General features: G+C 43.7%; 1 protein-coding gene and 1 non-coding gene across 2 annotated transcripts; both read right to left on the bottom strand.

Moving 5' to 3' along the window:
- Positions 1-1,543: 1,543 nt before the first annotated feature.
- ppp1r14c (protein phosphatase 1, regulatory (inhibitor) subunit 14C) lies at positions 1,544-23,144 on the bottom strand. Its single transcript, XM_053445232.1, has 4 exons — positions 22,911-23,144; positions 6,591-6,674; positions 5,846-5,878; positions 1,544-3,990 (listed from the first exon to the last, which is right to left on the bottom strand). Exons 1-4 carry the CDS (start codon positions 23,142-23,144, stop codon positions 3,916-3,918), a joined length of 426 nt encoding a protein of 141 aa, XP_053301207.1. The 3' UTR covers positions 1,544-3,915.
- Positions 20,700-20,771, bottom strand: trnad-guc (transfer RNA aspartic acid (anticodon GUC)). The gene has a single exon. It is a non-coding gene; the product is annotated as a tRNA-Asp (tRNA).
- Positions 23,145-24,269: the final 1,125 nt, after the last annotated feature.

The raw sequence follows: 24,269 nt of genomic DNA, 5'->3' as shown, positions 1-24,269 counted from the left end.
CCAGCTGTGAAAAGTGGGTCATGGAATTTAAAGGCACACGCAGCCTTGTCATGCAGCACGGTTGCACTGGCACCGTTTTGGCTTTCCGATTCCTTCCAACACGAGGCAGCAGCAGCAACAGCAGCAACAGCAGCAACAGCAGCAACAGCAGCAACAGCAGCAACAGCAGCAACAGCAGCAACAGCAGCAACAGCAGCAACAGCAGCAACAGCAGCAACAGCAGCAACAGCAGCAACAGCAGCAACAGCAGCAACAGCAGCAACAGCAGCAACAGCAGCAACAGCAGCAACAGCAGCAACAGCAGCGGCACTTTGTGTGTGTGTGTGTGTGTGTGTGTGTGTGTGTGTGTGTGTGTGTGTGCAATTGTGTTTCCTGCAGTGAAATCCACAAGGCTGTTTGGGAATGTGTGTCGGTGAATCAGGAGACATTCATTACCACGTTCTCTGCGGGAATTAAACCAGTGGCGCATTCGCTGAGTGTGTCTCTCTCTCTATCTGTCTCCTCTGTAAACTGGCCTATATTCTTCCACATGACTTGCCTTCACAAATAAAAATATATGAGCTTTGATTTGCACTGAGGTTTACTTACGTTTCTTTATGGCTATTCTTTCTTATGAAGCCCACACAGGGCCTCTTAAACAACCGTGTTGAATCTTCCTCAGAGATCAGTGAAGCCTTTCTACCTAGCAACAGTGTACAGTAGGGCAGTAGGTTGTTCCATATGGGGCTAGACGGGCTGCAGAGGAAGGCTACTCATGCGCACGTTGAGCAATAATGTCATACCCTGATGAGCTCTGTACAGAATCACTCAGTGCACAGGAGTGTCCTACTAAACCGCTGCCCCACAGTGTGGCACTGAGAGGGAACACACTGGCAACCATCATGCGCTAATGTGCCCCTTACGCAGAATCCCAGGCACGTGAGAGCACATGCACACCAAGGACTACTCTCTCTCACACACACACAAATCGCAACACGTTTGAATAATTAAACACATTCAGCCACACACATGCAAATGTATGAATTAACAAAAACACTTTCCTGCCTTGTTTGGAGAAATAGTTTTTGACATTTAGTTAAAAATACACTTATTTTCTTCTTGCTGAGAATTAGACGAGAGGATCGACACCAAACTCAGGTATGTGCTGGGGATATATGGTTACAGCTAGCAAACAGTTTAGCGTTAGCTTAGCATGAAAAGTGGAACTGGAACTGTTTTACATTTCACACTTTCACAAATTCACAAAACTGGATACATAGTGTTTATTAATGAGCTTAAGAAGTGCTGGTAGGTGGATGTTGTGCTACAGACAAGGCTCACCTCTTCATCCAGTCGTTATGCTGGGCTACCATTCGCTCTTAGCTTAGCTTAATTTAGCCAAAATGCATTTACCCTACCTAATCAAGCCTATTTATGCTCTTCTCATATAACTCTTGGCAATAAAGCAAACAAGCTCTTATTCTCAAAATGTCTTCCTCTAATTAAACACAGAGGACATCATCCTTTATCCATTAAAAATGTAAAACAAAATACACGGGGGATATACGTTTAAACAGTACAGAGTCGTTCTGCATTTTTATTATCAGCAAAAACAAACCACACAACACATTACATTTTAAAAACAAGGACGCGTATTGTGGATGTACAGAAAAACAAAAGAGAAAAAAAACAGAATTTTTTAGTCTGAATAATAATTGTAATAATAATAATAAAAGGTATAAAAAGGAAAGTGTTTATTTTATGAAATAAAAACCTTTGGGCCAACAAAATGTTCCCTTCAACATGCTACTTTAAAAATACATGCAAATGTAAAGCTTTCTAGTATGGACACTTCCAAAATACATGAAATCCCATAAATTATAAAATATCAGCCTTCTGAACTGAACCACTTCTTGACAGAGAAAATCCTACGGAGGACCTTGACACAAATCCTGGATGCATCTCAGCTGCCTGAAATGGCCTCCTCTTCGACTTCTCCTTCCTATTCATCTGATCCAGCAAACACATGACGTTTTATAAATAAATCCACCATAGCTAGTGTGGTGACACTGATCCATCCCAGCTCAGACTGAGGAGAGGAAATCGAGAGAGGATGCTATACTTTAGACTGAATGCACTCCATCCATAGAGACAGACATATTTATTTCAGACACATTTCTCTGGCATCAATCGGACAGTGAAAACCCCTCTTATTACAACCTAAACCTGGGAAGAACATCAAAAACAGCACCATTTAAAAATTTCCTGGATTCTCTCCAACGTGACGGTCACGTTGTTTCAACAAAAAAAGTTCTACAAAGTCATATATGGTAGTTAAGTCTAAAAAGTATTTTTTTTGCTCGATTACAAGTTTATAATATATATACTCTTCATTAATGTTTTTCTCTGTTGTTAGCATGCAAGACGGGTGGCTTGGAAGTGTTATGTTAAAATCAAACATTGCCCTGCTTTTGTCTGTGGCAGCTGAGGGTATAAACTGTATATATCCATTCCAGTTGGTTCACGATTGACTGCCCTGAAATGAAACTGGGCCCAACCCCATAACAGAGCACGATTGTACCAGAGCTTACAGCTTTTTGAGAAGTGCGTTGGTGCACAGAAATTCAGTAGCAAGTAAACAGTGAGTAACTTTTAAACCTGGGATTATGCGATTACAACTCATTTTCTGCAACTTGGGGGGAAAGGTTTTGAAACATCCAAACAAATTTGACAAACAGTCTCTGTGAAAATGTTGTGTCACCCTAACGCCTCCGTGACCTGTAACATTTAGGATGTAACAACCTTAGGTTTGGCACACCTTCCCTTGAAGGGCCCAACAGGTTTAAATGTCAACAATTTCAAGTTGTCTTCAGGTTCTGATTCCACCAAATTTAATGTTTAGGTGGTCAGTAGTTAAGGTTCAGTGCTTAGTAAAAGGTGAACTGATCCTGAATGTCCTTAAAGGCAACATCGACCACTATTCGAGAGGCTAGTTAGTAGAGTTAAGTGAAACCGGCTATGACAATTGACGTTTGGGCTTTGTGCTTAAACCTATACAATCAACTGATATGTATTCCGATGAGGGACAAGCCATGAGCAACACCGCGTAACGTGATAAGTGAAAGACTGCCAATCATATAGGCGTTGCAGAGAGAACTGCAACACCCATCATGCCTTGCTGTGGTGGAAAGTGCATGAGGAACAGTGGGTAGAAAGCAAAACTCTCCGCTAAATTGTCGCCACTCTTTACCAGAATATAAACTGACAGAATTGATGTATTCACGCCTTGTGCCTAAAATAAAACTTAGATTTGCAAGAACTGACAGAGGAAGGATAAAGAGGTCGACTTTAAAGAAGGAAAAAAAACTAACTGAAGACCACATATGAATCCTGTGAACAACATACAGTACTTTTTGAAAAAAAGAATCAACAGCAAAACACCTCAGTAAAAAAGACAAAATCCTTTAGCACTGGGTTTACATAGTGCTACAGCTAATTTAACACCTACGTCAGTACAAACTTTTTTTTTTTTTTTACCACCTCCCTTTTTGAGATTTATCGGTGTCTTAAGTCTGTATGGCTGTTGGAATTACAGCAGCGGTTTTAACATGGCTCTGACATGTAAGGTCATATCAGGTGGTATTCATGGTAAAGCACAGTTGCAGTTCTGGCACGTTGCGGGGTTTTACATTTTCCTGCGGCTGTATGTATGCGATTACACTATGTGGCCTCGGTTTGGCTAACGTACCTTTCAACAGTCAAATATTATAATAAACCTTGTGGTGCTATATGCATGGATTTGATGGTGCAGGATTGCATTGGCTAATGTTTCAACAACTTATTTTGCGTGTGATGACAGTCCATGTGGAGTGCAGGTAAGCAGGTGGTGCTGAGAGGATGTAGTTGATGTCTGATTGATGGCCGACACGGCGGCGATTATAGGCCCTTCTTGGAGGGAGCGCTGAGTTTTCTCATTCCCCTTATCCTGCCCAGCAACTCACGGACAAAAACCTGCAGGGACGAAAGGGAAGAATGAGTGAGATAGACAGCTGCATACACACACACACACACACACACACACACACACACACACACACACACACACACACACACACACACACACACACACACACCTAGCTAAAACATTTCTTTCTTTAATGGACAATCAATGATCACTAGGCAAAAAGTGCTGCACACACCAAGTTAAAGTTCTATTATTACATTATGAGAGGTGTAAAAAAAATTGGCGGGAACAAATTAGAATAACGCAGGCCGCCACAGTCCAGAAAATGAATGTGAATACATGTTTTAAGGGGAAACACTCTTGGCATCCGTTCAGGGTGTTAAATGGGAAATTGGCAGACTTCCCACCCTATAAAACTAGTTCCTGGGAGATCCCCTCATCTTATTCTCAGTTAAATAGCCGTTTAAGAAAGGGTATTTCCTAAAAATGTTAAACCATTCCTTTCAAAATCAGACACATCTGACAAAATTCGCCTGTCAGCCTCTCATTCATTCTGATCCGACCGAACTAGACTTTTTGGAATCGCTAGTGCCGCAGGGAGTTATGAGAGAGAAGGAGCCCTGGATGTTGAAGCTGATTCAGAAATATCCACGTTTTGCTGCATGCATGTAAAAGCAGCCAGAGGTAATACTGAGGGGAGGGGGAATGAAAACTGAGAAACAAACTCAACACATGATGGTGTTGTCTTCTAAACGAGAAAAACATAAATACTGGATTATGAGGCAAAATTGAGGAAGTGGGGCTAAGACATTTCTTATCTTGGGTCTAAATCCATGATAGTGTGAGTGTGTTGGAGAATATGCTGGTATATAATCTCTGTCGTTACATCAGGGGTGACACTGCTCATGACCTAATTACTAATGCCTCCCCCTCCGCGTGTACCTCTCCTCCTCTTCCTCTGGTCTGCTTTTCTCCCTCCAGCTGTCTTGTCATAAACCCCTCTCTTCCCATCTCTTTGTACAGGCTTCTATCTCTTCATCATCTAATGTGCTGTGCTTCTTTCTTCCATCCCTCCCCCCATCCCTCTCTCCTTTTGTCACCTTCACCTTTTCCCTCCATTATCTTTCACTTTTCTCTTTCGCTGCTGATGGTGTTTTTGTGGGAGCGTGTTCAAAATGGCATCTTTGCTGCTCCATACTCACGGGATTACAATGTGTATGTGTTAGTGTGTGTGTGTGTGTGTGTGTGTGTGTGTGTGTGTGTGTGTGTGTATGTGACACATATCAGCGGCTGTCCACTACTGTTGCTTTGAATATCACATTGACCTTGTAATAGCTGTAACAAGCTGACCTAATGACACACACAGACAAACACACACACACACACACACACACACACACACACACACACACGTATGGATGACAGATGGGGAGTCCTGGCATCACCACCTATTATCACCAAAATAGCCTAACCTCGCCTCACCTCAACACAAACACTTAACACCTTTACACACACGCAGACACACACCCAAATAAATCGTAAACACACATTACACACACTGAGTAAACGGACACAGTGTGTGTATACAGTATGGCAAACACACACCAGAGTGACAAACAGTGTTCTTTGTGTTTATGTGTGTTTTTTAAGTATTTTCAAGCCTTTGTTGTACTATAGTTAGGGTGTCAATGAAAAGAAAGAATGATGTGTGTGTGTGTGTGTGTGTGTGTGTGTGTTTGTGTCATCAGACGTTAATTAACTACAAACATACATCTGGGACATGGTTGTTTAACATACACTTTTCTATACGCAGCAAAGTGAATAGAGCATGTGAGCGTCAATAGTGTCTAGGTCACTGATATTGACTATTTTAGTGTTTGTGTGGATGGACAACATACTAACCTCTGTTGGTTTGTAGCAGTCTGTTAATGATTCCTGTTCAGAGAGGAAAAAGAGGGTTGTTAGACGTGTTCCAGGATTGTCATCAGTTCACTGCACCTCCACAATTCACATAAATGTACGTTTTGGGGTCTGTTTTGTTGGTGGTAAAGTGAGCTTTGGATCATGTGGATGGCTATTTCAAATTAGACTAAATAATGTCACTTTCTAGTAGGTAAAATGCTTAGATAGTCTAAAACTTGATGGCTAATACCAGGCTTTGGTATCAGTGCCAGATCAAAACAACAATTGTGTCTTTCAGTACGCAATTATTAAGAATCACATCAGGAAGAATCTACACAAACTGCACAAAATCTCTAGCACTCAAACTTATGAATTGAACACTGTGATTATTTGCTTCATGTTTTGTCCTGAACCATAGACTCTATATAGAGATGCACTACATCGCCCCAAAAGTGAAGCCAAAACATTTGTAATCCCCCCTGGTGGCTGGCTGCAGTATAGGTCATACACCCAACAAACACATTTTTCTTAAAGATGTTTGCAGTTTTCAACTAAGTTTGTTTTTAATTAGTTATTGGCACCTCCTGGATATTTTAGCTTAATTTTTGTACAATGAGGGGGAGAGGACATGTGTCATATATCTTTATATACAGTCCATGGTTTGTATGCTTGTATTCTTTATTATAGGGCTGTTTGCTCAATGAGACATAGGTACAAGGACAAACATTTACACAGGGTAACATACCAGCAGTTTGCTGGCTCTCTCGTCGTCACTGGTGACATCCAGCAGGTCATCTATATCTATCTCCACCTCAGGCATCTCCTCCTCCTGGAACAAAGATATGCTCTTGGTTAGTGAGTGGCTGACACAGAAGCTCATCAGGCAAACAGGGACATTGAAGACGATAAGATGTGAATGGGAAACAGAATGAAATTGAAAAAACTATCACCAAAACCAATCACACACCATCTCTCACTCTCAGTTCCTTCTCCCCACCTCTCAGCACAAACGCAAGTCTTAATTCAAAATACTGTTTCCACATCACTGCACTCCAAACAGCCCAGACATCTATTTGCCTATTAGGAACATGCATCACATGGAAATGTCATTGTGCTGGGGCAGGGCCATTTAGTGGCTTGGTGGTTAGAGGCTGTATTCAGCTCAGCACGACTTCAAAGGTCCTGTGCTCCTTCGGTTCATTTTACTCCACCACAAGGCTCGTGCAGAAGAGCCCTGCAGGGAGGATCAACCCCTTCCTCCCGGCTACCGCACCATCTCCAAAACGCTCCCTTCTGGGAATTAAAGCCTCTGCAACTATGTGCAAGTGCAGCTTCTTCGTCCAAGTGGTGGCCTGCACCAACAGCGAACTGCTCACTGACATCATACTGCAATAAAATGGACTCTACTGCTGCTGCTGTCCCACCCCAGTTTACCTTGGAAAAATATCTATGATTACAAGCTTCACGATCTAAGTCCAACGACAACATTAAGTGCCAAAGCGAGGGTGTGAAGGTCGGGACTTTTATGCAGGGAACCACAGTTTGAGTAACAGGCCTGTAATTTATGTTTTTCTTTTTATTAACAGCTGTCACAGTCTTTTCCCAAATGTTTACAACGCTTTTTAGTTGCACAACCTTAACTGCAGTTTGTACGTGGGCAAAAGGGAGGGAATGAAAGCTTTTACCTCATGAAAATTAAATAGACTTCAGTGATTCCTCCCCGAAAAAACGATGGTACTACCACAGCTACAAGGCTCAGTCTGAAAGAGAGAACCACTTGACAGCAAACACGCCTGAAAGGTACGACACCCTCTTGATTTAGCATTCCTGGACCAGCCAGGATGCTACAAGACTAAAGCTGACTCTAGTTATAAGTTGTATTTGTAGTCAAGCCTCTCTGAAGACTGCTGTATGCTTTAGCCTGGAGCTTGCACTGGTATTTCTACACAGAAACATGGACGGTGGAAGGATGATTTGATTGTTGCTCTCAGCGTAGAAGTTCAGTCACTGTGATTCCAGTTTTGCACGGGTGGGTTGATGTGCACAGAATGAAATTAGCTCACGATTACAGTACCGACAGAGGAAAGCACGGCACATTAAGAGCTGTGTGCTTGCAAACATGACTACCGCAGATTCGCTGTACCTAGTGAAGATGTGCAACGTGGCGACCTAACCTCACGCGTCTTAAAATATGCTCTCGACATCAGTGACACATATCGACGCTTGCTCAAATCTCATCTCAATTTGCTCACTCGCACACATACGGCTGGCGCACCTTCATCCTTATTCCTGAGCCGTTAAGAGGCATTTACATCTGCAGCATTTTAAGCATCTCCGCGTCTCCACAGACAAGCCAAGCGTCCCCTTCGACCTCCAGCTCTGAAATCTCTCTCCGTGTCTTAACGAGAGGGTCTCGCTCTGAAATCCCCCCCCCCCCCCCCCCCCCGCATTAAGGAAGCAGAGAGAAGGGGGTATGTTGCAGGACATATGGAAGCCTGTCATCATTAGAATTGGTGCGCGTGTGTGTGTGTGCTGTGGAACTGAGGATATATGTAAATGTTCAAACATCGGAGGAGGGATACATGGATGAGGGGATGGAGAGAGAGGTTCAAGAAAGGAGAGGAAATTATTATAATAATGTTATTACATTTCTCACACTACTTTTTTATTTATACATTTTGACAATAGATCGGTTTGGAATTATTGTATCACAGAAATCTGCATTTAAAAATAAAATTCAACATTATTCACAATAATAAGAAAACAGAGGCCTACGAATGCACTCTAGCTCGTATAGCTCTTCGCTAATTTGCTAACAACTGCCTCCTGCAACTGAAAACTTAATTTGATTCAACAATATCTGACTAATTTAGTTTTACGACATTAATAAGGAAGTAGCAAAGTCTAATCATTAAATTAGATAAACTGGTCATGCTAAATGGTAATTAACCTAGCTTGGCAGAGAAGCAGTAATTGCGGTCTCAGTGCTTCTGGCTGTGTTCATATTCACGTGAATCGTGGTGGTTTAGCTAATGATACCTTAAAATAACACATCAAATGCCTCAACATACGTTTATTAAACTAGTTTGTTGGTTCGAGCTGACAAGAAATCTAGGAAAAAAGATCACTATGTGTCTTAGCAGTGTGCCATAGGATTTCCAGAGTTCTGGACTGCAGTCATTTTAATGCTAATCCTAAACAGGCATAAACTTAAGATTTAACTACCTATTTTCTCTCAGCCTCACTATTTTATTTTGTAGTCATTGCTCTTTTGCATGGGATTAGAAAAACTGTATTCTTAATTTAGATTCTGAAAAGCTGACTCACGAGTAGGTTTCATGCCTTCAGGACAGATGAAACCCATAAACTAGAATTTCAAGAAAACACCTTGTTGACTGCACCTGACTGAGATCAGGGATCATGGCCTCAGTCATTTATGGTAAAGAGCAATAGTGAGTGGTGTTCTATTTGCACACTGTGGTATGGTGTTTTTCATTCAGAGAGCAGACCTAACCTAATAATAGAGATGGATAAGTGAATTAGAATGAGCAACAGAGTGAAGTGAAAGTCAGCCAGGAGGGAGAAGTTAACAATCTGACCTACTTCTATCTATCTATCTAACCATCCATCTATGCACAGTTGTCATTCAGACTGCCTATAGAGTTTGTGTGTGTGTTTGTGTGTGTGTGTCAGACTATTCCACTTGTCAGCATGCAGTCCATCACCCTCTGTCACAGGGATTGGGGATGACTAGGGCAAGTATGGCATGTGTGTGAAGCATGACTGCAGGCAATAGTGGACGACATGCAAATCTTTACACACACGCACAGAAGCACACACACAGGCAGCTTTTTCGTCACCATCAATCCTTTGCACAGAGACGCTCACCACTGGGCCTCGTCTTTCTCTGAGGTGTTAGATAAGTCTGTTAAATATCCAACGACAAGAATGGAAACACACTTACACACTAACACTAACATTCCGATAAACACTGGGGTTGCTGTTGTCTGGCTTGTGATGGAGAGAGAGCCTAAAATAGTTTGAGATCACAGCCATTACCCAGGGGGGGGGAAATGTCCAACTCGCCAGCAGTGGAAGGATGACAACAATGACAGCGTGCAATGTCAGGAGAGATAAACACACAAATAAAAATACATTCACAATAATGCACATACAAAATCTGACTTTTCTATGATTTTCTTAGACAGTAGGCATGGATTAAAAAGTGGTTCATTCAAATCACACAGTCCTCTCCCAAATAATGTTTGGGTTTGGTGTGAATATGTCATCGTTTTTTTGTGAAGTACACAGTACTTTGTTTAGTTCACCCCTTTATTTATGCCACCATGTACATGGAATTAGGTTAAACTGTTCCTATGATGTCTCCTATAACATCATCAAGAAAATGCAACAACACAACACCCCATTCACAATGGCAACACAACTGAGAGACTATATTTAAAAAATGCTAGCATGAAGTTATCCCACATTATTTTCCCTCACTGCAGTTTATTAAAAAAATAAAGAGGCTCTAACAGGTCAAATCTAGAGAGGCATACAAAAAATAAATAAATTAGATTTACCACACACCTCCACCAAGGCCGAACATGCTACTTACGGGAAAAGGAAGTGGCCTTAAAACATAAATTATATATTCCTCATAAAACAATGTCCTGAGTAGAATAAAATTGTGTTCTTAGGCTACTCTTTGTCACTAACTACACATATCAAAATTACCGCTTAGTTTTCCGATGTGTATAATGTGTGAAGTCAAGCAATAAGTAATTCTGTGTTGTGAGCGTAGAAGCAGCTTTTGCCGCAGATGTGTTTGCACATGCAGGAGAAAGACATAGTAAAATCAGGAAAATAGAGTTAGTGTGTAAATCATGTGTCGAGGATAGTGTGTGCAAGAGAGATGACAAGGAGCTAAGTGTTTGTTTGCGATGAAGGCGACTTTGTTTTCAACGAAGCCTGTGAGCCAGCGAGCAAAAGAGAGTCTGAGGGAAACATAGAGAGCGAGACACCCGTCCAGTGTGTTGTGGTTGTGCGCAGAGAAAGTGTGTGAGTGTGTGTCGGACCTGTTTTCGCCCACAGTTAAGCAGCTGCAGTCTTTTTAGTCTCGTTGGTCTGATGAAGTGAATCAAAGCTAATGGAATTAGCCCGACCCCGTGACTCAACACAAACTCTATTCAGCCTCAATGTAAACACACAACTCGGAACAAAGAGTCAAAGCCCTGGTGACAGGGAATCACATCACTCGGCCCGTGATTCATTATTATTTCCGTATGAACCAGAACTACCAGTTCTCCATGTTCTCTCCATGGAGTTAATATCCAGCTTAGGTTCACCATTGTTTTATATCGGTTTCTGTCACGCTCCGTCTTCCCCGTTGTTTTTGTTTTGCCCCGGTAGAGTTTCCACAGTTACTCCGATCATTCAGCTGCCAACCATTTCCGCTACCTGAAAGCTAACATTAGCTAGCGGGGAAAGGCAACATCCAATTTGTTTGCACAGTGGCAGACATAAATTTAGCCTCAATCGTTTCATCAACTTTTATTCCTGGCTGCAGACAGATTTTGTTCTCATGCAACTAGTTGTATCATAAAAGTGAGAAATTATGCCATTAGTTTAGCTCTATTCAGTAGCATTACTGCATTTGACAAGTGAGGCGTGAGGCTGGAGCTAAAAGGTTTTGTCTGAAAGGATCATGGCAGCTGTCAAGTGCGGATGCTGAATATGGGAGGCATAGCAGTTGACATCGTTGTCTATCAGCTGTCATTTCCTCTCTGGTCATTTTCAGTGTGTGTGTGTGTGTGTATAGCTGCTTTTAGACACGCTCCGGACTCTGGATATATTATTCGGTGGGGGTGTATGTTAGAATCCAAAGGATTTACAGTGATCAAGTGGGCAAGTTGATGAAAAAATCTAAGAAAACTAATTTCTCCGGAGGAAAAGATTGTAATTTGCAACGACAGCGAGATTCAAGAGTTGTTGGCGATAAGGGCCGAACGCTGGTGTCATTGTGTTGTAAATAAACAAATAGTTCTTGTTGGGAACGAATCTAACTTAGAGAATCTACTGCTCTCTTTATCATTTATGAAGGGTAAATTGTCTGAAAATGGTTTGTGTATTTCCATGGTTATAATGCTCCAAATGCGAAAAAAGTACAGGATGGAAAAGTACTGGAAGTACAGGCTGACATTGACAGATCCCCCACACAACATAGATAATACTGTCTTATCCGCTTTCAAAGAAACGTTAACTAGTAAATAAGATCATAACACCTACGTTCCTTTAATCACAGCTCAAGTTATAAGATGCTGTGGGGAGAGAGTGAGGAAAGGTACATAGCAAAAGGAAGAAGGCTTTAATAAGTCAAATAATGAAATAACAAGAGATGTGCATTAACGTAGGAACGGTGTAAAGATTGAGAGTTACCGAGAGGAGAAAAAGGGAAATGAGGAGTAAGTATAAGGGCAGTAATAACAAAACATTAGAGGATAAAATAAAGATATAGGGAAACGGGGAGTGCTCTGATAACTGGGTCACTCTGGTGATGAGGAAGAGGGGAAGGAAGGAGGAGGATTGTGCAACTAATAACATCGTCACAGCTCAGTTCTCTACCTCTCTCTGCACTGCCATGCTGTGTCACATCAAAGCGCCGAGGAGGAGCTCAGGGTTGGATGAATTCATCTTATGAGACAGAGTGAGACGAGGGAGAGAAAACTACCGCACGAAGAGAAAAACATGGGGAGGGACGGGACAAGACAAAAATTAAAAGACTGGAAGCCCAGAGGATGAAGGTGAACAAGAGGACAAAGGCAGGAGACATGATTTACAAAGCACGGAGAGGGGGAATGAAAATACCTGGAACAGTAACGACAGATTAGAGCGACTGTAAAAACATGTGTTTCATCAGCTCCTCATCCACCCCCCGCTGTCTCACAGCACCTCCCTATTGCCCCTCCAGCGATGCAATTTGCTAAAACCATGCAGCACAGATGAAGTGACTTCACTGGGTAAAGTTAGCTGCTGCAGCAGGCGCTTTCCCACGCTGATTCAGCTGTACTCTAGAGGACACACTGCCGCATATCAGAGGGAGAAGTGGTTGGAAGAAAAAATTGGCTGGAGGGAGAAATTCACCCTCAAAGGAACATTTTGGTTTGAAATAAGAGTGATTATACAGGATGGTTATGTGAAGTTAATTGTGATGTAAATGAATCATTTGTTCCCTTCTCATTGCTCACTCTATCTGGATAAGGATACCTCCACATTAATACATTTTAACATATCACTTTTCTACATTTACATCCGCTGCCCACACTACTCTGGAGACGCTTGGAAACACTGATTGTAAACTCTGAACACCTCATGTAAATTACAGGTTTTAGACCAGAAACAATGACTCCCATCTTGCTTTGTGATTGGATCCTATTGTCACATATCAGCTGCGATTGGACATATAAATGGCTGGAAGGTACAAAAGGCTTGGAATCATCACATCTTCCTTAGGGAAGAAAATCCTGATTTAAAACCCACACTTACTATTAGGTTGAACTAATTCATGTCACTGTATTAACCAGACCAACAGTTTCTCCCTCGGGCTGATATATTGACAGCTGAGGCCCATTAGGTCCTTTACCCTCAGAGCAAAAACAGCGGCTCCAGCCAAACTGGACAAAAACGTCAATAGCATCAAGGTCACAAGCAGTCAGCCAATCAGCAAACTAGCATATCAAGACCTAAATGGATTTATTCAAATTACAGCCACGATTAGAAAACCCTTTGTTGTGAAGGCAAAGAGAATAGGCAGAGCTGCAGCAGCAATAAATCAAAGCTGACCAGGTCTTTTCAGTCTCTATTTCCATTTTCTATGAAGTGATTTGACTGTGCCACTTCCAAAATGTGCCGAGTCATCCCGCACATGCAAAGGTAAGATATCGAATAAACAACACACCCTCAGCTGAACACACCTCTGACTTTGAAAGTCAAAACAACAATCTTCCCCCTTCTCCCTCCGTCTCAGGCACATGTGAATGACGACACTGTCTTACATCTGTTCACAGCGCCAACCGAAGAGAGTGAGTCAGTGTTTTGTACACAGCCAGTTTATAAACGGCGACAGTGAAACCAGTGATTAAGGGGATCATCGCGGGATGGGGCGGAGATGTCATAGGAAGACACGAAAGTCCGTGTGTGAGTGCGAAAAGTCAACATCTCTTCACTTTCACAGGCTCGGCGGCGTTCCACTCTGCAGCTGGTTCTCTGTTTGTCCATTAAACTAGAATCACTTTGAAGCTGACATCCCCAAATGAGAGATGGCTGGAGAATAACTCAAACCCTAAAAAATCGAAATGGTTAAAATGGGAAGTATGTCGCCTGAATACGATTGCACCTGCCGTTTCTCTTGTACCACTTTGTCTTGGGACTTCAGGGGCTATATTTGCAAGACCCATAATTCAAGTTTATAACCTACAGACATTTTGTTCTTTCCCAATCTTTTTTTTTTTTTGCCAGATCCATCTTTATTTCCTCCAGCAGGCAGACTGATATGCCTCCCAAGGGTTGCCAGTAATATCCACCACCACTATGACAGCATTGTGCCATCACAGTTCAGCCCATAAACACAGAGTACGGGGTTAATAGAGTGGGAAACCACAAAGGACGAGGAGGAAAGGGGAGAGGAAAGAAGAGAAAGACGGAAGCTGACAGCAAGAACAAAAAGAACGGTTTCATTTCATCATTATTATTTAATTTTTATCATAATCTTTTTCAGAACATTAGCTTCTCTGGAAATGAAGATGCTTGGCTTCACTCCATGGGACCCGTCATGTTGTTCACCATTATAAACGCTTAACTTCCTGGTTTCTTCGAGCCTTTAACCTTTAAAGACATAACACTTTAACTTTTATGATGATAATTACTGATATAGACTAATATAGACATTTTGGATGATATTGTCCTGACCTATTTGGAACCACTCCTATGATTATGAGTGTCAGCAACAGACCTATGGTGACTAATCCACATTTATGTGAAAGCCACACCGGCGGTAGGACAAACACTGGAGGGAAAAATCACAGAGAAAGAAGCGGAGGAGGATGAAAAGCAGGTGGGTGGGAGTCTTGATGTGAAGTTGAGACGAGGGAGAGGAGTAAAGGAGGAGAGAGTGACAACAGGATATGAGGGATGACAGGAAAAAAGGGAACATAGAAATTGCAACCTTCGCCCTTGGTTTTGCATTTGCGAAAAGACATTTGACACCTTTCTGCTTGCCGGTGTGTTTATAACCGTTTCAGCAGCTGGTGGCTATCTGCTCTCTAAACGGCGTCCATGTCAACACCCCCGATTTGTTTAGCAGCAGACCCATGTGTCTGCAGGTGTTGTATGAAATGTGTCAACGCGTGCTTGGACACAGACGCCAAGCGAGAGTCTAATTTAGTCTGTGCAATTTAAATGGCTGATAGATGAAATATGTGCCTTCCCACACACAACTAACAACTGTGACCTTCTCCCAACCGGATCCATTAACGCATCAGGGACATTTATTCAAACAAACATCCTCTGTATCATATTCCTCTACCTGCTTGTTTGCAGTGTGTTTACTTACCCCTGACAAATGTGCAATAATATATATTAATATGCACTTATATAGAATAAACTTGTCACTCTGTAGTAAGCTCTATTTTACTTTATTTTATATTAAAGGATCTTATTTAAATGTGCAATACTTCTTCCCACTGCCCAAAAGTGTAGCCACAATATCCCCAAAACGGGTAACACCATAATGTGCTTTTGACTTAATTTGGAGCCAGAGTCTGAGCAGTAGCTTAGGTGGTGTGGAGCTGCAGTATCAAGGTCCCCCAGATAAATGCTTTTGACTAATCTCATCAATAAAACGAAACCTACAAGAAAAATAGTGATCGCCCCCTAGTGGCTGGCAGCAGTACGGCTCATAAACCCCACCTCCTCTTTCTGAGTGGATGGGACGTGGACCAAAGTTAAAGGTCAAAGCAAACGTCTGTATGCAGATATCCTCTTTTTTCTATTTTCTATACTTATCCACACCTTCTATAATGTCTTTCACTTTTTGTATGATTTCGACCGTCACACATTTGGAGAACGAATTAGGTAATCACGCTTACCTCACTTCCTGCTATCAGTCAAAGTGAGATGTGCTCCATTGATCTCATCCATCAGCTGTCAGCGGTGATGGATGCACATTAGAAAGGGACAGTAATGAAGACGCCTCCTATATACCCGCAGCATGACCTACACTATAAAACGTAGCCTTCTTCCACCTTTATCTATGTAGTATGTGTACGTACAATATATCCAGTAGCATTGTGTGTCATTATGTGTGTGTTTCCCCCCAGCGTGCTATTCCTAAACCTATTGAACATCGATAATGACTTGGCTTGAATTGCACTGTTTACTCCTCCTCTGCTTTCCTACGAGGTTCACATGATACAGGGCCGCCCTCCTTCCCAGCAAGAAAAAAAAGATGTGAAAGGCGAGGATGGGGGAAGGTTATTGACAAGGTCGCAGGACGAAAGGGGTGGGGGGTGCTGAGGAGGCTTGATTCCTTCTTCTCATTTTGACGCCGAGGGGGAACAGAATTCAGCCACAAGACCAACATTGCTTTGCCCATGACATACATGTACAAACATCGCCTTGAGACAGACCCTTCAACACAAAACAGTGGGAAACAACCCACCCCCACTTCTGGTGGTGATCATTATCCAGAAGGAAAGAGAGCAACAGACAGGGGAGTCAGCAGTATCCATGAGAAGATGCTCTTGATGATCTCCTACTTCCCCTTTGCTCCACTTGCTCCCAATATGTGCGCTGACCTGCGCATGTGTGTGCACTCATCCATTTATGGAAAAAGACCCCCGACCGCTCACCACCCCGTATCGGACAAATAACAGCAGAAATAAACACGCATGGCCTTATCCACACACACAAGGCCTCGGGGCAGGGCACTGTGTCTGCGCTTGTACACATGAATACGCTCCATTGAGTGGGGCTCTATTGAAGGCCGAGCCGGTGAAAAGTAGGGCATTACAGTGGCTCTCTCCCCTCCCTCTGCAGCATGCACCCCAACAACACACAGAAAAACTGCAGAGTCCGCGAGCCGACAACAGATTTTCCACTCTTCATCAGTTTCTGTTCGCTCTGTGATTCTCTCTCTCTCTCTATCTCTCTCACACACACACAGGAAGCAAAGGTCTTTTCCTCGGCAGCCTCCATCGATCGTGTCGCGGTGCTCTCTGACAGACTGACACAGCTCTGCCTTTTAATCACCTGGACGTGACCTCAGCATTTAACTGCAATCCTCAACAGCCAAGTCTGGGACAGAGTAGAGGGGGGGGGGGGGGCATTTAGAGTGTGCAAAGGAGATAGAAATGAGGACTGTGCTTCGAGATTACATCTAAGATTTACATGGTGCATGAGCGGAGATTATGAACGAAGGGTCCCTGGGCACGTACAGCCAGGTAATGAGCCCACCTTCCTACCTTTGTAGGACCCCAAGAGAGTGAACATTATTGTGTGGTTTATAGTCATTTTTGTTTCTCTTTCTGTTTTTATGTGTCTTGTTTTCATTCATTTATTGCCCCTTTGTGTTCGTCTAGTTTCTTTTAACGAAGCTCTGTAAAATTCAAACAAGAACTTTAGAGAGAGGCTCCGGCAAATGAGTCTGCTGTGTTCTCGGGCTCCTGGGCCTGTGATAAGTAGCTAGACCCACTTGACAATCCATCGATGGCCCAAAGCTAACACGTCTTATAAAATAATCAGTCAATCAATGAGATGGCGAAAAATGTATCTGTAACATTTTTGGTAAATATATTAATTTACCTATAATTTTTTGTTCCCAGTCGAATTTTAGGGTTCACTACTGTTCTATGCAAAATAAAATCAGCAAATCCTCACATTTGATAATATATATATTCTTTAGCCAGGAGTAGAGCTGCACTGGGAGCACTCGGATGTTTCGTGATCTCTCCCTCCCTCCCTCCCTCCCTCTCTTCAGGTCACCCCCTCCTCTACGCTCTCTGCCTCTTCTCCCCCCCTTGTCCTCTGAACAGAGAAATGAACAGAGGCTACATTTCTCAGGAGAGCAGAGAGAGATCCATCTCTGACACATCTCACCCTCTGTCATCCTATAGCCCAGAGAGAGGGAGAGAGAGAGAGAGAGAACGCTTTAAAAGGGAAGTCTCTTTCTATTTAAATGTCTTGTCTGATTGCCTTGAGGGCAAATTAGCTTTTGGATATTTGGAGTAATATGTTCGCTGAGCGTTAGATCAGAAGAATGATATCAATCTGTAAACTGAATATGAAGCTCAGTATATTTCCGCAAAATGTTGACCATGAAAGTTTTCCTACATTCACAGGGTTTCCCCCAGAAAACTTGCTAAGCCTGGTGGTAGGGCCGCTAGTGAAGCCGACCGGCGGCCGACTGTGTTTTGGAAAAAAAAAAAATGTTAAAAGTTGACAGGAATTTTGAAATTATGACAATTGTTATTGTAAGACATTTATCAACAATACTTATTAACATTACATAATACAGTTTACAAACACAGAAAATAGGGTTAGGCGTGGTAGACAGGTCGTGGTTTTGGAGGTTCAGGTGACGGAAAATACACCTGACCTCTTACCTTATGGGTTCACATATTGACCATAAGATGTCGCCATAGCGGTTTCAACCGTATCACCAGATGCGGTTAAAAGCGCAATGCCGTCTTTGGTATCAGGTTTCTGGTGCATAACATTTTTTTTTGTTTTTAATAAATAAACAAGCGACGCTTAGCCTGGCGGGGGGGGGGGGGGGAGAAAAGCCTGGCGGCCCACCAGGCCTATAAAGCACTGGGGGAAACCCTGATTCATTATGTAGGAACTTTTAGCATCCAGGCAACACCGTTGCACCCCTCCCCCCCCACACACAAACACAGTCACAGAGACTGACCTTTAAGCCAGGTCAGTTCAGCCAAATCCCTCTCTTGCTCTTCAAGACACACACACACATGCACACACACTACACACACACACCTATGGGCTTTGTCCACCTTATGGTCTTAACATGGACGTGTAGCAGGCATAAAGTAGGTACGATTTCCACTTTCGTGTGAACAGACATCACCAGTGAAGCGGCATTTCAGATGAAACCAAAGCTTCCACAATGCACCACAGCAGCGTGTCCCAATAATGATCTCCACATTTCATCACCTGTCATCCTCTGAAATCCTGCCATGCCTTTCTACTGCCATTCAGCACTGAGCTCGTTCCAGCATCCAGCGTGATATCAGATTTTAATCATGCTGGCAACAACGCCACGGAGCAAGAGGATTATCATATGATATCGTCCCATTTGATGTGCGAAAGTCATAATAAGATAAGATAAGATAAGATGCATTTATTCGTCCCAAACACATGCAAAGGCACACTCATGCAGGTAGGGAAATTTAACCTCTGCTTTTGACCCATCTGGTGCAGGACACACAGAGCAGTGAGCGACCATGTACGGCGCTCGGGGAGCAGATGTTGGGGGAGTAAGGTGCCTTGCTCAGGGGCACTAGACAGGGTAGGGAGAATCCTCTTGGATTTTTGGACAGATCAATCCAGGTTTGTCTTTTGTTGTCTCTCCGTGGAGTCGAACCAGAGACGAACCAGAGACCTTCTCTGCCCATAGTCCAAGCTTCTGCCACTAGATCAGTGAATTTCAACCTTTTTTGAGCCGCGGCACATTTTTTACATTTACAAAATCCTGGGGCACACCACCAACCAAAATGACACTCTATGGACTAACACAGTACATATAATACATATAGTTAGTAATATCATTTCTAAATGTATTAAAGAGGACTATTTTAAATTATTTCAGCCCTTTCTTACTCTTACCTTTTAATGAGCACAAATTGAATCAGATTTATGAAACAATCTTTGATTTAACTAAGCTTTATTTAACAGAGACATATTATACCCATTTTATCACAGTTGATATGGTTCCTTGGGGTCTTATTGAAATGTCTGTAACATATTTTGGTCAAAATACCACAAGGATCATTTAAAACAGGACCTTTTAACCCTGTCTAAAACAGATTGACCTATTTTGAGTGCCAATATTTACTCCCGCCGTTTACCCGCGCTTCATTGAATTTCTTCACTTTGACATTCAGATTACTGGGCAGAAATCACATCACGTCAACACCCACCGTGGGCCTTCGCGATGCTTTGTTTTAATTAAACAGTCGGATTCCCCTGGTCCGCACCAGTTCTGGCTGCTAGGCGCCAGCCGAGGCGCACCGCCGGAAGGGGCCCCCCGCGCGAACTGAGGGTTCCCCCAGCAGGCGCCGTAGCTGAGGTGATCCGCGAGAAGGGCCCGACACGCGTCCAGAGTCGCTGCCGCCGACCGCCGTACCCGGTCCCCTCCAACGGCCCGCCTTCCGCACCGGCGACGGACACCGCCCCACGGTCCAAGAGAAAGAAAGCACCCCGCACCACTGACGCCGTGAGGCCCCGCGGAAGAGGACCTCCCCCCCAAAAAAAACGTCGAGGCGTGCCGCACGCCGAGTCTCCGGCGGCGTGGAGAGGAGGGCGACTGCTCCCCCAGCCGCGGCACCTGCCCAGCGGTTTAACCACAAATACCAATGATATCGGTGAAAGTCAAGTTTATTACCGATGTGCAGAAGTCGGTAAACGAGGCAAATATCTGCCGCTACCGATGTTCGGCCGATACTTCGGTGCAACACTAGATATTAGATCATTTCCCACGGCACACCTGACGATCTCTCACTGCCACGGCACACTGGTTGAAAAACCCTGCACTAGATCACCGCCTCTCCAAAAGTTTTTCCTCCCCGTCGGGGAATTGAACCCCGGTCTCCCGCGTGACAGGCGGGGATACTATCCACTATACTAACGAGGAGTTAGGAATTATTATGTGAGGAGGTGTGATTCTGCTGGGAATATCTACAATGAAATGTGGGAAAAGGGAAGTGGAGACAAGGGGGACGACTGCAGATAATAGAGTGAAGGCTTTTTCCCACAGTGGAGCCCTGATAGGTGAATCAAGATTGATTTCTGACAAAGGCGAATGTTGCCAGGCCCGAGACGTGACTGTCTGAGATCTACACTGGGACGGTGCACGCCTGCTCTCTTAGAAAACATCAAATAGACTGGTCGAGGAGTGTGTGGGGAGGCAACGTTCGACTTGTAGATCAAGCGGAATCTGCTGACAAGGGACCGACGTGCAGCCAAGAGCTCGTCCTGCTTTGAAATGTAAACCAGTCCACCCTTAGACAGACTGCACAGCTCTTTTTTGACTGAGTGAAAACCACAGCAGGGCTATAAAGAGAGGAGGAAGCTCACAAACAAGACGAAAGACATGAAGACAGCAGCTGAGGGTCAGACGGCTGCAAGGAAGATTCACCTTTACTGATGTCTTAGATAGAAGCAGATTGGAGCCGCAGGAGACCACACGGGCTCCATTTGAGAAGTCTATTTGCCTTCTGTATTTGCATTGGAATACTTTCAATGTTTCCTGATGACAAGCAGTGCCTTGCTGTGATTTGTGCACGTGTTTCTCCTCTGCACGTGCACACACATTGCAATCAATCTTTGGAATAACCTGAAATTCTGCATGCTGCACAAATGAATAACCACATGTGCACAACTGAGTATACAAAGCTTGACACCCACACACACACACACACTGGCACACAAATGCATCAAAATCAAACCCATCCCCTTAGCTATTAGTCTGACAGGTTCTTGTGAGCTGGCACGAGTTGTGTGTTCACGCTCACACCGCCCGTTCCGTCTCCAATTGGCTGAGTTGGATGTGACAGACACACTGGCTGTGCCCGTGGCGTGCACGCGTGCATATGTGCGTGTCTGCTGTTAGGAAGCGGGTCAGAGCCCGAGGAGGCGATTGGCTGGCGAGGAGAGTCACAGCATCAGCAACATCCTTAACCCACTGCCCTTCTTTCCTCCTCTCCAGCCTAACACCTCCTCCCACTTGGCTCTGGTAGCATACTGTTTGTGTTTGTGTGTGCGTGTGTGTGGTATCGGGCACGCGCATGCACACTTTAGCTATCCAGCTCTCTCTCCCTCTCTCGTTCTCTCACTCTCCCCCTCTGTCCTCTCCCCCTCTGTCCCCTCCTCCTCTTCCAAACGCAACCCCGCATACCCCTTAAAATGTTAAAGAATGCGACTTGTGGACGTGAGAGCGCAAATTAAGTGGACTGTCAATATCGTCTTGCGACAGATCCTCCCTCTAAAGGTGAAAAGGGTTTAAAAGGTCAAATCTCTGCAACAGCCAGGATGCAGCAGGGAATCCTTCCAATGCGCTCCTTATATCCATCATGCGTTTAAGATACATTTGACTCTAAAGGACATCTATATAAAGAGACTAATTTGGGTCAGGGAATAAAATTACAACCATTGCAACAAAAAAAATACCGCATCTTCTCAATCTAGACAAATTAGATCGAGTTTGATTAATGGCACGTTTTCGGTGAAACACTGGTGCGTAAAAGGCGCAGACCGTGCGCTTTCTCTCGCCCTCGACCTCGTTTACACCAGCCGTCCCTCTCTCTCTTTCCCTTCGCGACAGAGACGCTGAGAGATGAGACAATGCATCGTCAAGCAGCAAGGAGCCACACCATCCAACCAGACAGCTTTGTGTCGCTAAGACTCTGCAGCAGCGACTCAGTGGGGCTGCAGGTATCAATGTATCAGAGGACAAAGACACATAAACCAAGGCTATTCACTGGAGGGGGTTAGGAGATGCATTGCACAGCTTGGAACATCTAACAAATCCCAGATGATAGGAGAACAGCTGCAGTCTGGTCCAGAAAACCAAATACATTCATCAAACAAAGGACGAATCACAAACCCTATACCAGATTGATAGTGTAAATTTGATATCCGGTTAGATTTGAGTTATAAACTGATAGATTTGAGAGATCAGGAACCCAGGAGCAGCATTTCTCCACCTGTCTCCATGTGCATTTGAGGGTGTCTGTGCCACGCGCTGAGTTGAAGATGTGCGCTCCCCACTCACCTCGCAGTCGTACAACTCGCTGAGCTGCTCGATGATCCACTCCTCCAGCACGAGTCTTTTCCGCAGCTCCTTCCTGTCGTACTTCACCGTCACTTTGCCCTGCCGCTTCTGCACCGGGTCGTCCCCGGTGATAGGGCCGGAGCCCACGCAGCTCACCCCGGACGCACCTTGGAAGAAGACGCGGCTGCCGGCGGTGGGCAGAGGGGCACTAGTCTCGGTGCTGGCAGCCGACATTGCGGGATGCAGGGGGGGTTTATTTTCACGGAGAAGTGTGTGTCTGTGTGGATGAGAGGGGGGCTGCTATGCTGGGAGGTTCTGGATGCTGCACGGCGGACAGGAGACTGGTGAGGGGCTTTTAAACAGCTGCTATTTAAAGCGCAGCGCCGGAGACAGTCGAGGAGGCGGAGCCACACTGTAAGAAATGAGGTTCCTGTCTTGTTTTAAGATAGATGTTTATATTTCCATAATAAAGAAAAACAAATGCTCATACCCAGAGTGGAATGGAATAACCGAGTTCTAACAGTTATAAGGTGAATTTCATGTAATAGAACATGACATAAAATTGTCCATTCCAACACCGAAAATGGCAAAAAAAAATGAAGGAAGTTTAGCAAAGAAATTTAAGTAAAATCTCTCTCTAATAAGCCTTAAAGATATATTCAGCAGTGTATATATTTTTTGCAGTGTGTCAGCTAAATTCCCTACGTGGTTCTTCTAATGTGCATCAGCGCGCACTGGAGAGTTCAGCTCCTCTGTAACCATGTGTTTTTGATTTCATTATTTACAAAAATATTCATGTTGGGTATGTAAGTCTTGTTGTGTGATGCACAGATGAGAACAGGATTGGATATGCACACCTGAAACTGGATCAATAACATGTTATGCTGATCGTGTCTGAACCCAAACACAACCAGACATTGAAGGAGATCTTTGCGCCACCTTTTGGTCATATGGAGTATTTTTTCCTAATAAAATAAATATATAAATCAGGCTACTTGATCAGTTTGTTACAGTGTTCTCTCGACAAAAAACTTCACTGACACATGCCATGCAAAAAATGATGCAATTGGCTCTTTAATTGACGATTTCTTCTAAGATTGGGCAAAATGAGGTCCTGGGTAACACCTGGCCTATAGGGTTTCTCTCTTTCAACCAAGTGTGGGTAACTCTGGACTGCGGGCCATACATTGCACATAAAAATATTTATAAATGAAAATCATACGAGAAAATAACCCCAAAATTGTAGACAAAATGTTCCTTCAAGTTAGTTACGCCTCTCAGTCAGGTATATGTTGCGTGTCATCGCTGACACTAACTATCATCATGCTTGGTGATGATCAAGAAAAGTACATGCAGGCT

The sequence above is a fragment of the Pleuronectes platessa genome, chromosome 17 (assembly GCF_947347685.1).
Source record: "Pleuronectes platessa chromosome 17, fPlePla1.1, whole genome shotgun sequence".
Lineage (NCBI taxonomy): Eukaryota > Metazoa > Chordata > Actinopteri > Pleuronectiformes > Pleuronectidae > Pleuronectes > Pleuronectes platessa.
The sequence above is the reverse complement of the archived record's forward strand: the minus strand, read 5'-3'. Positions and strand labels throughout refer to the sequence as shown.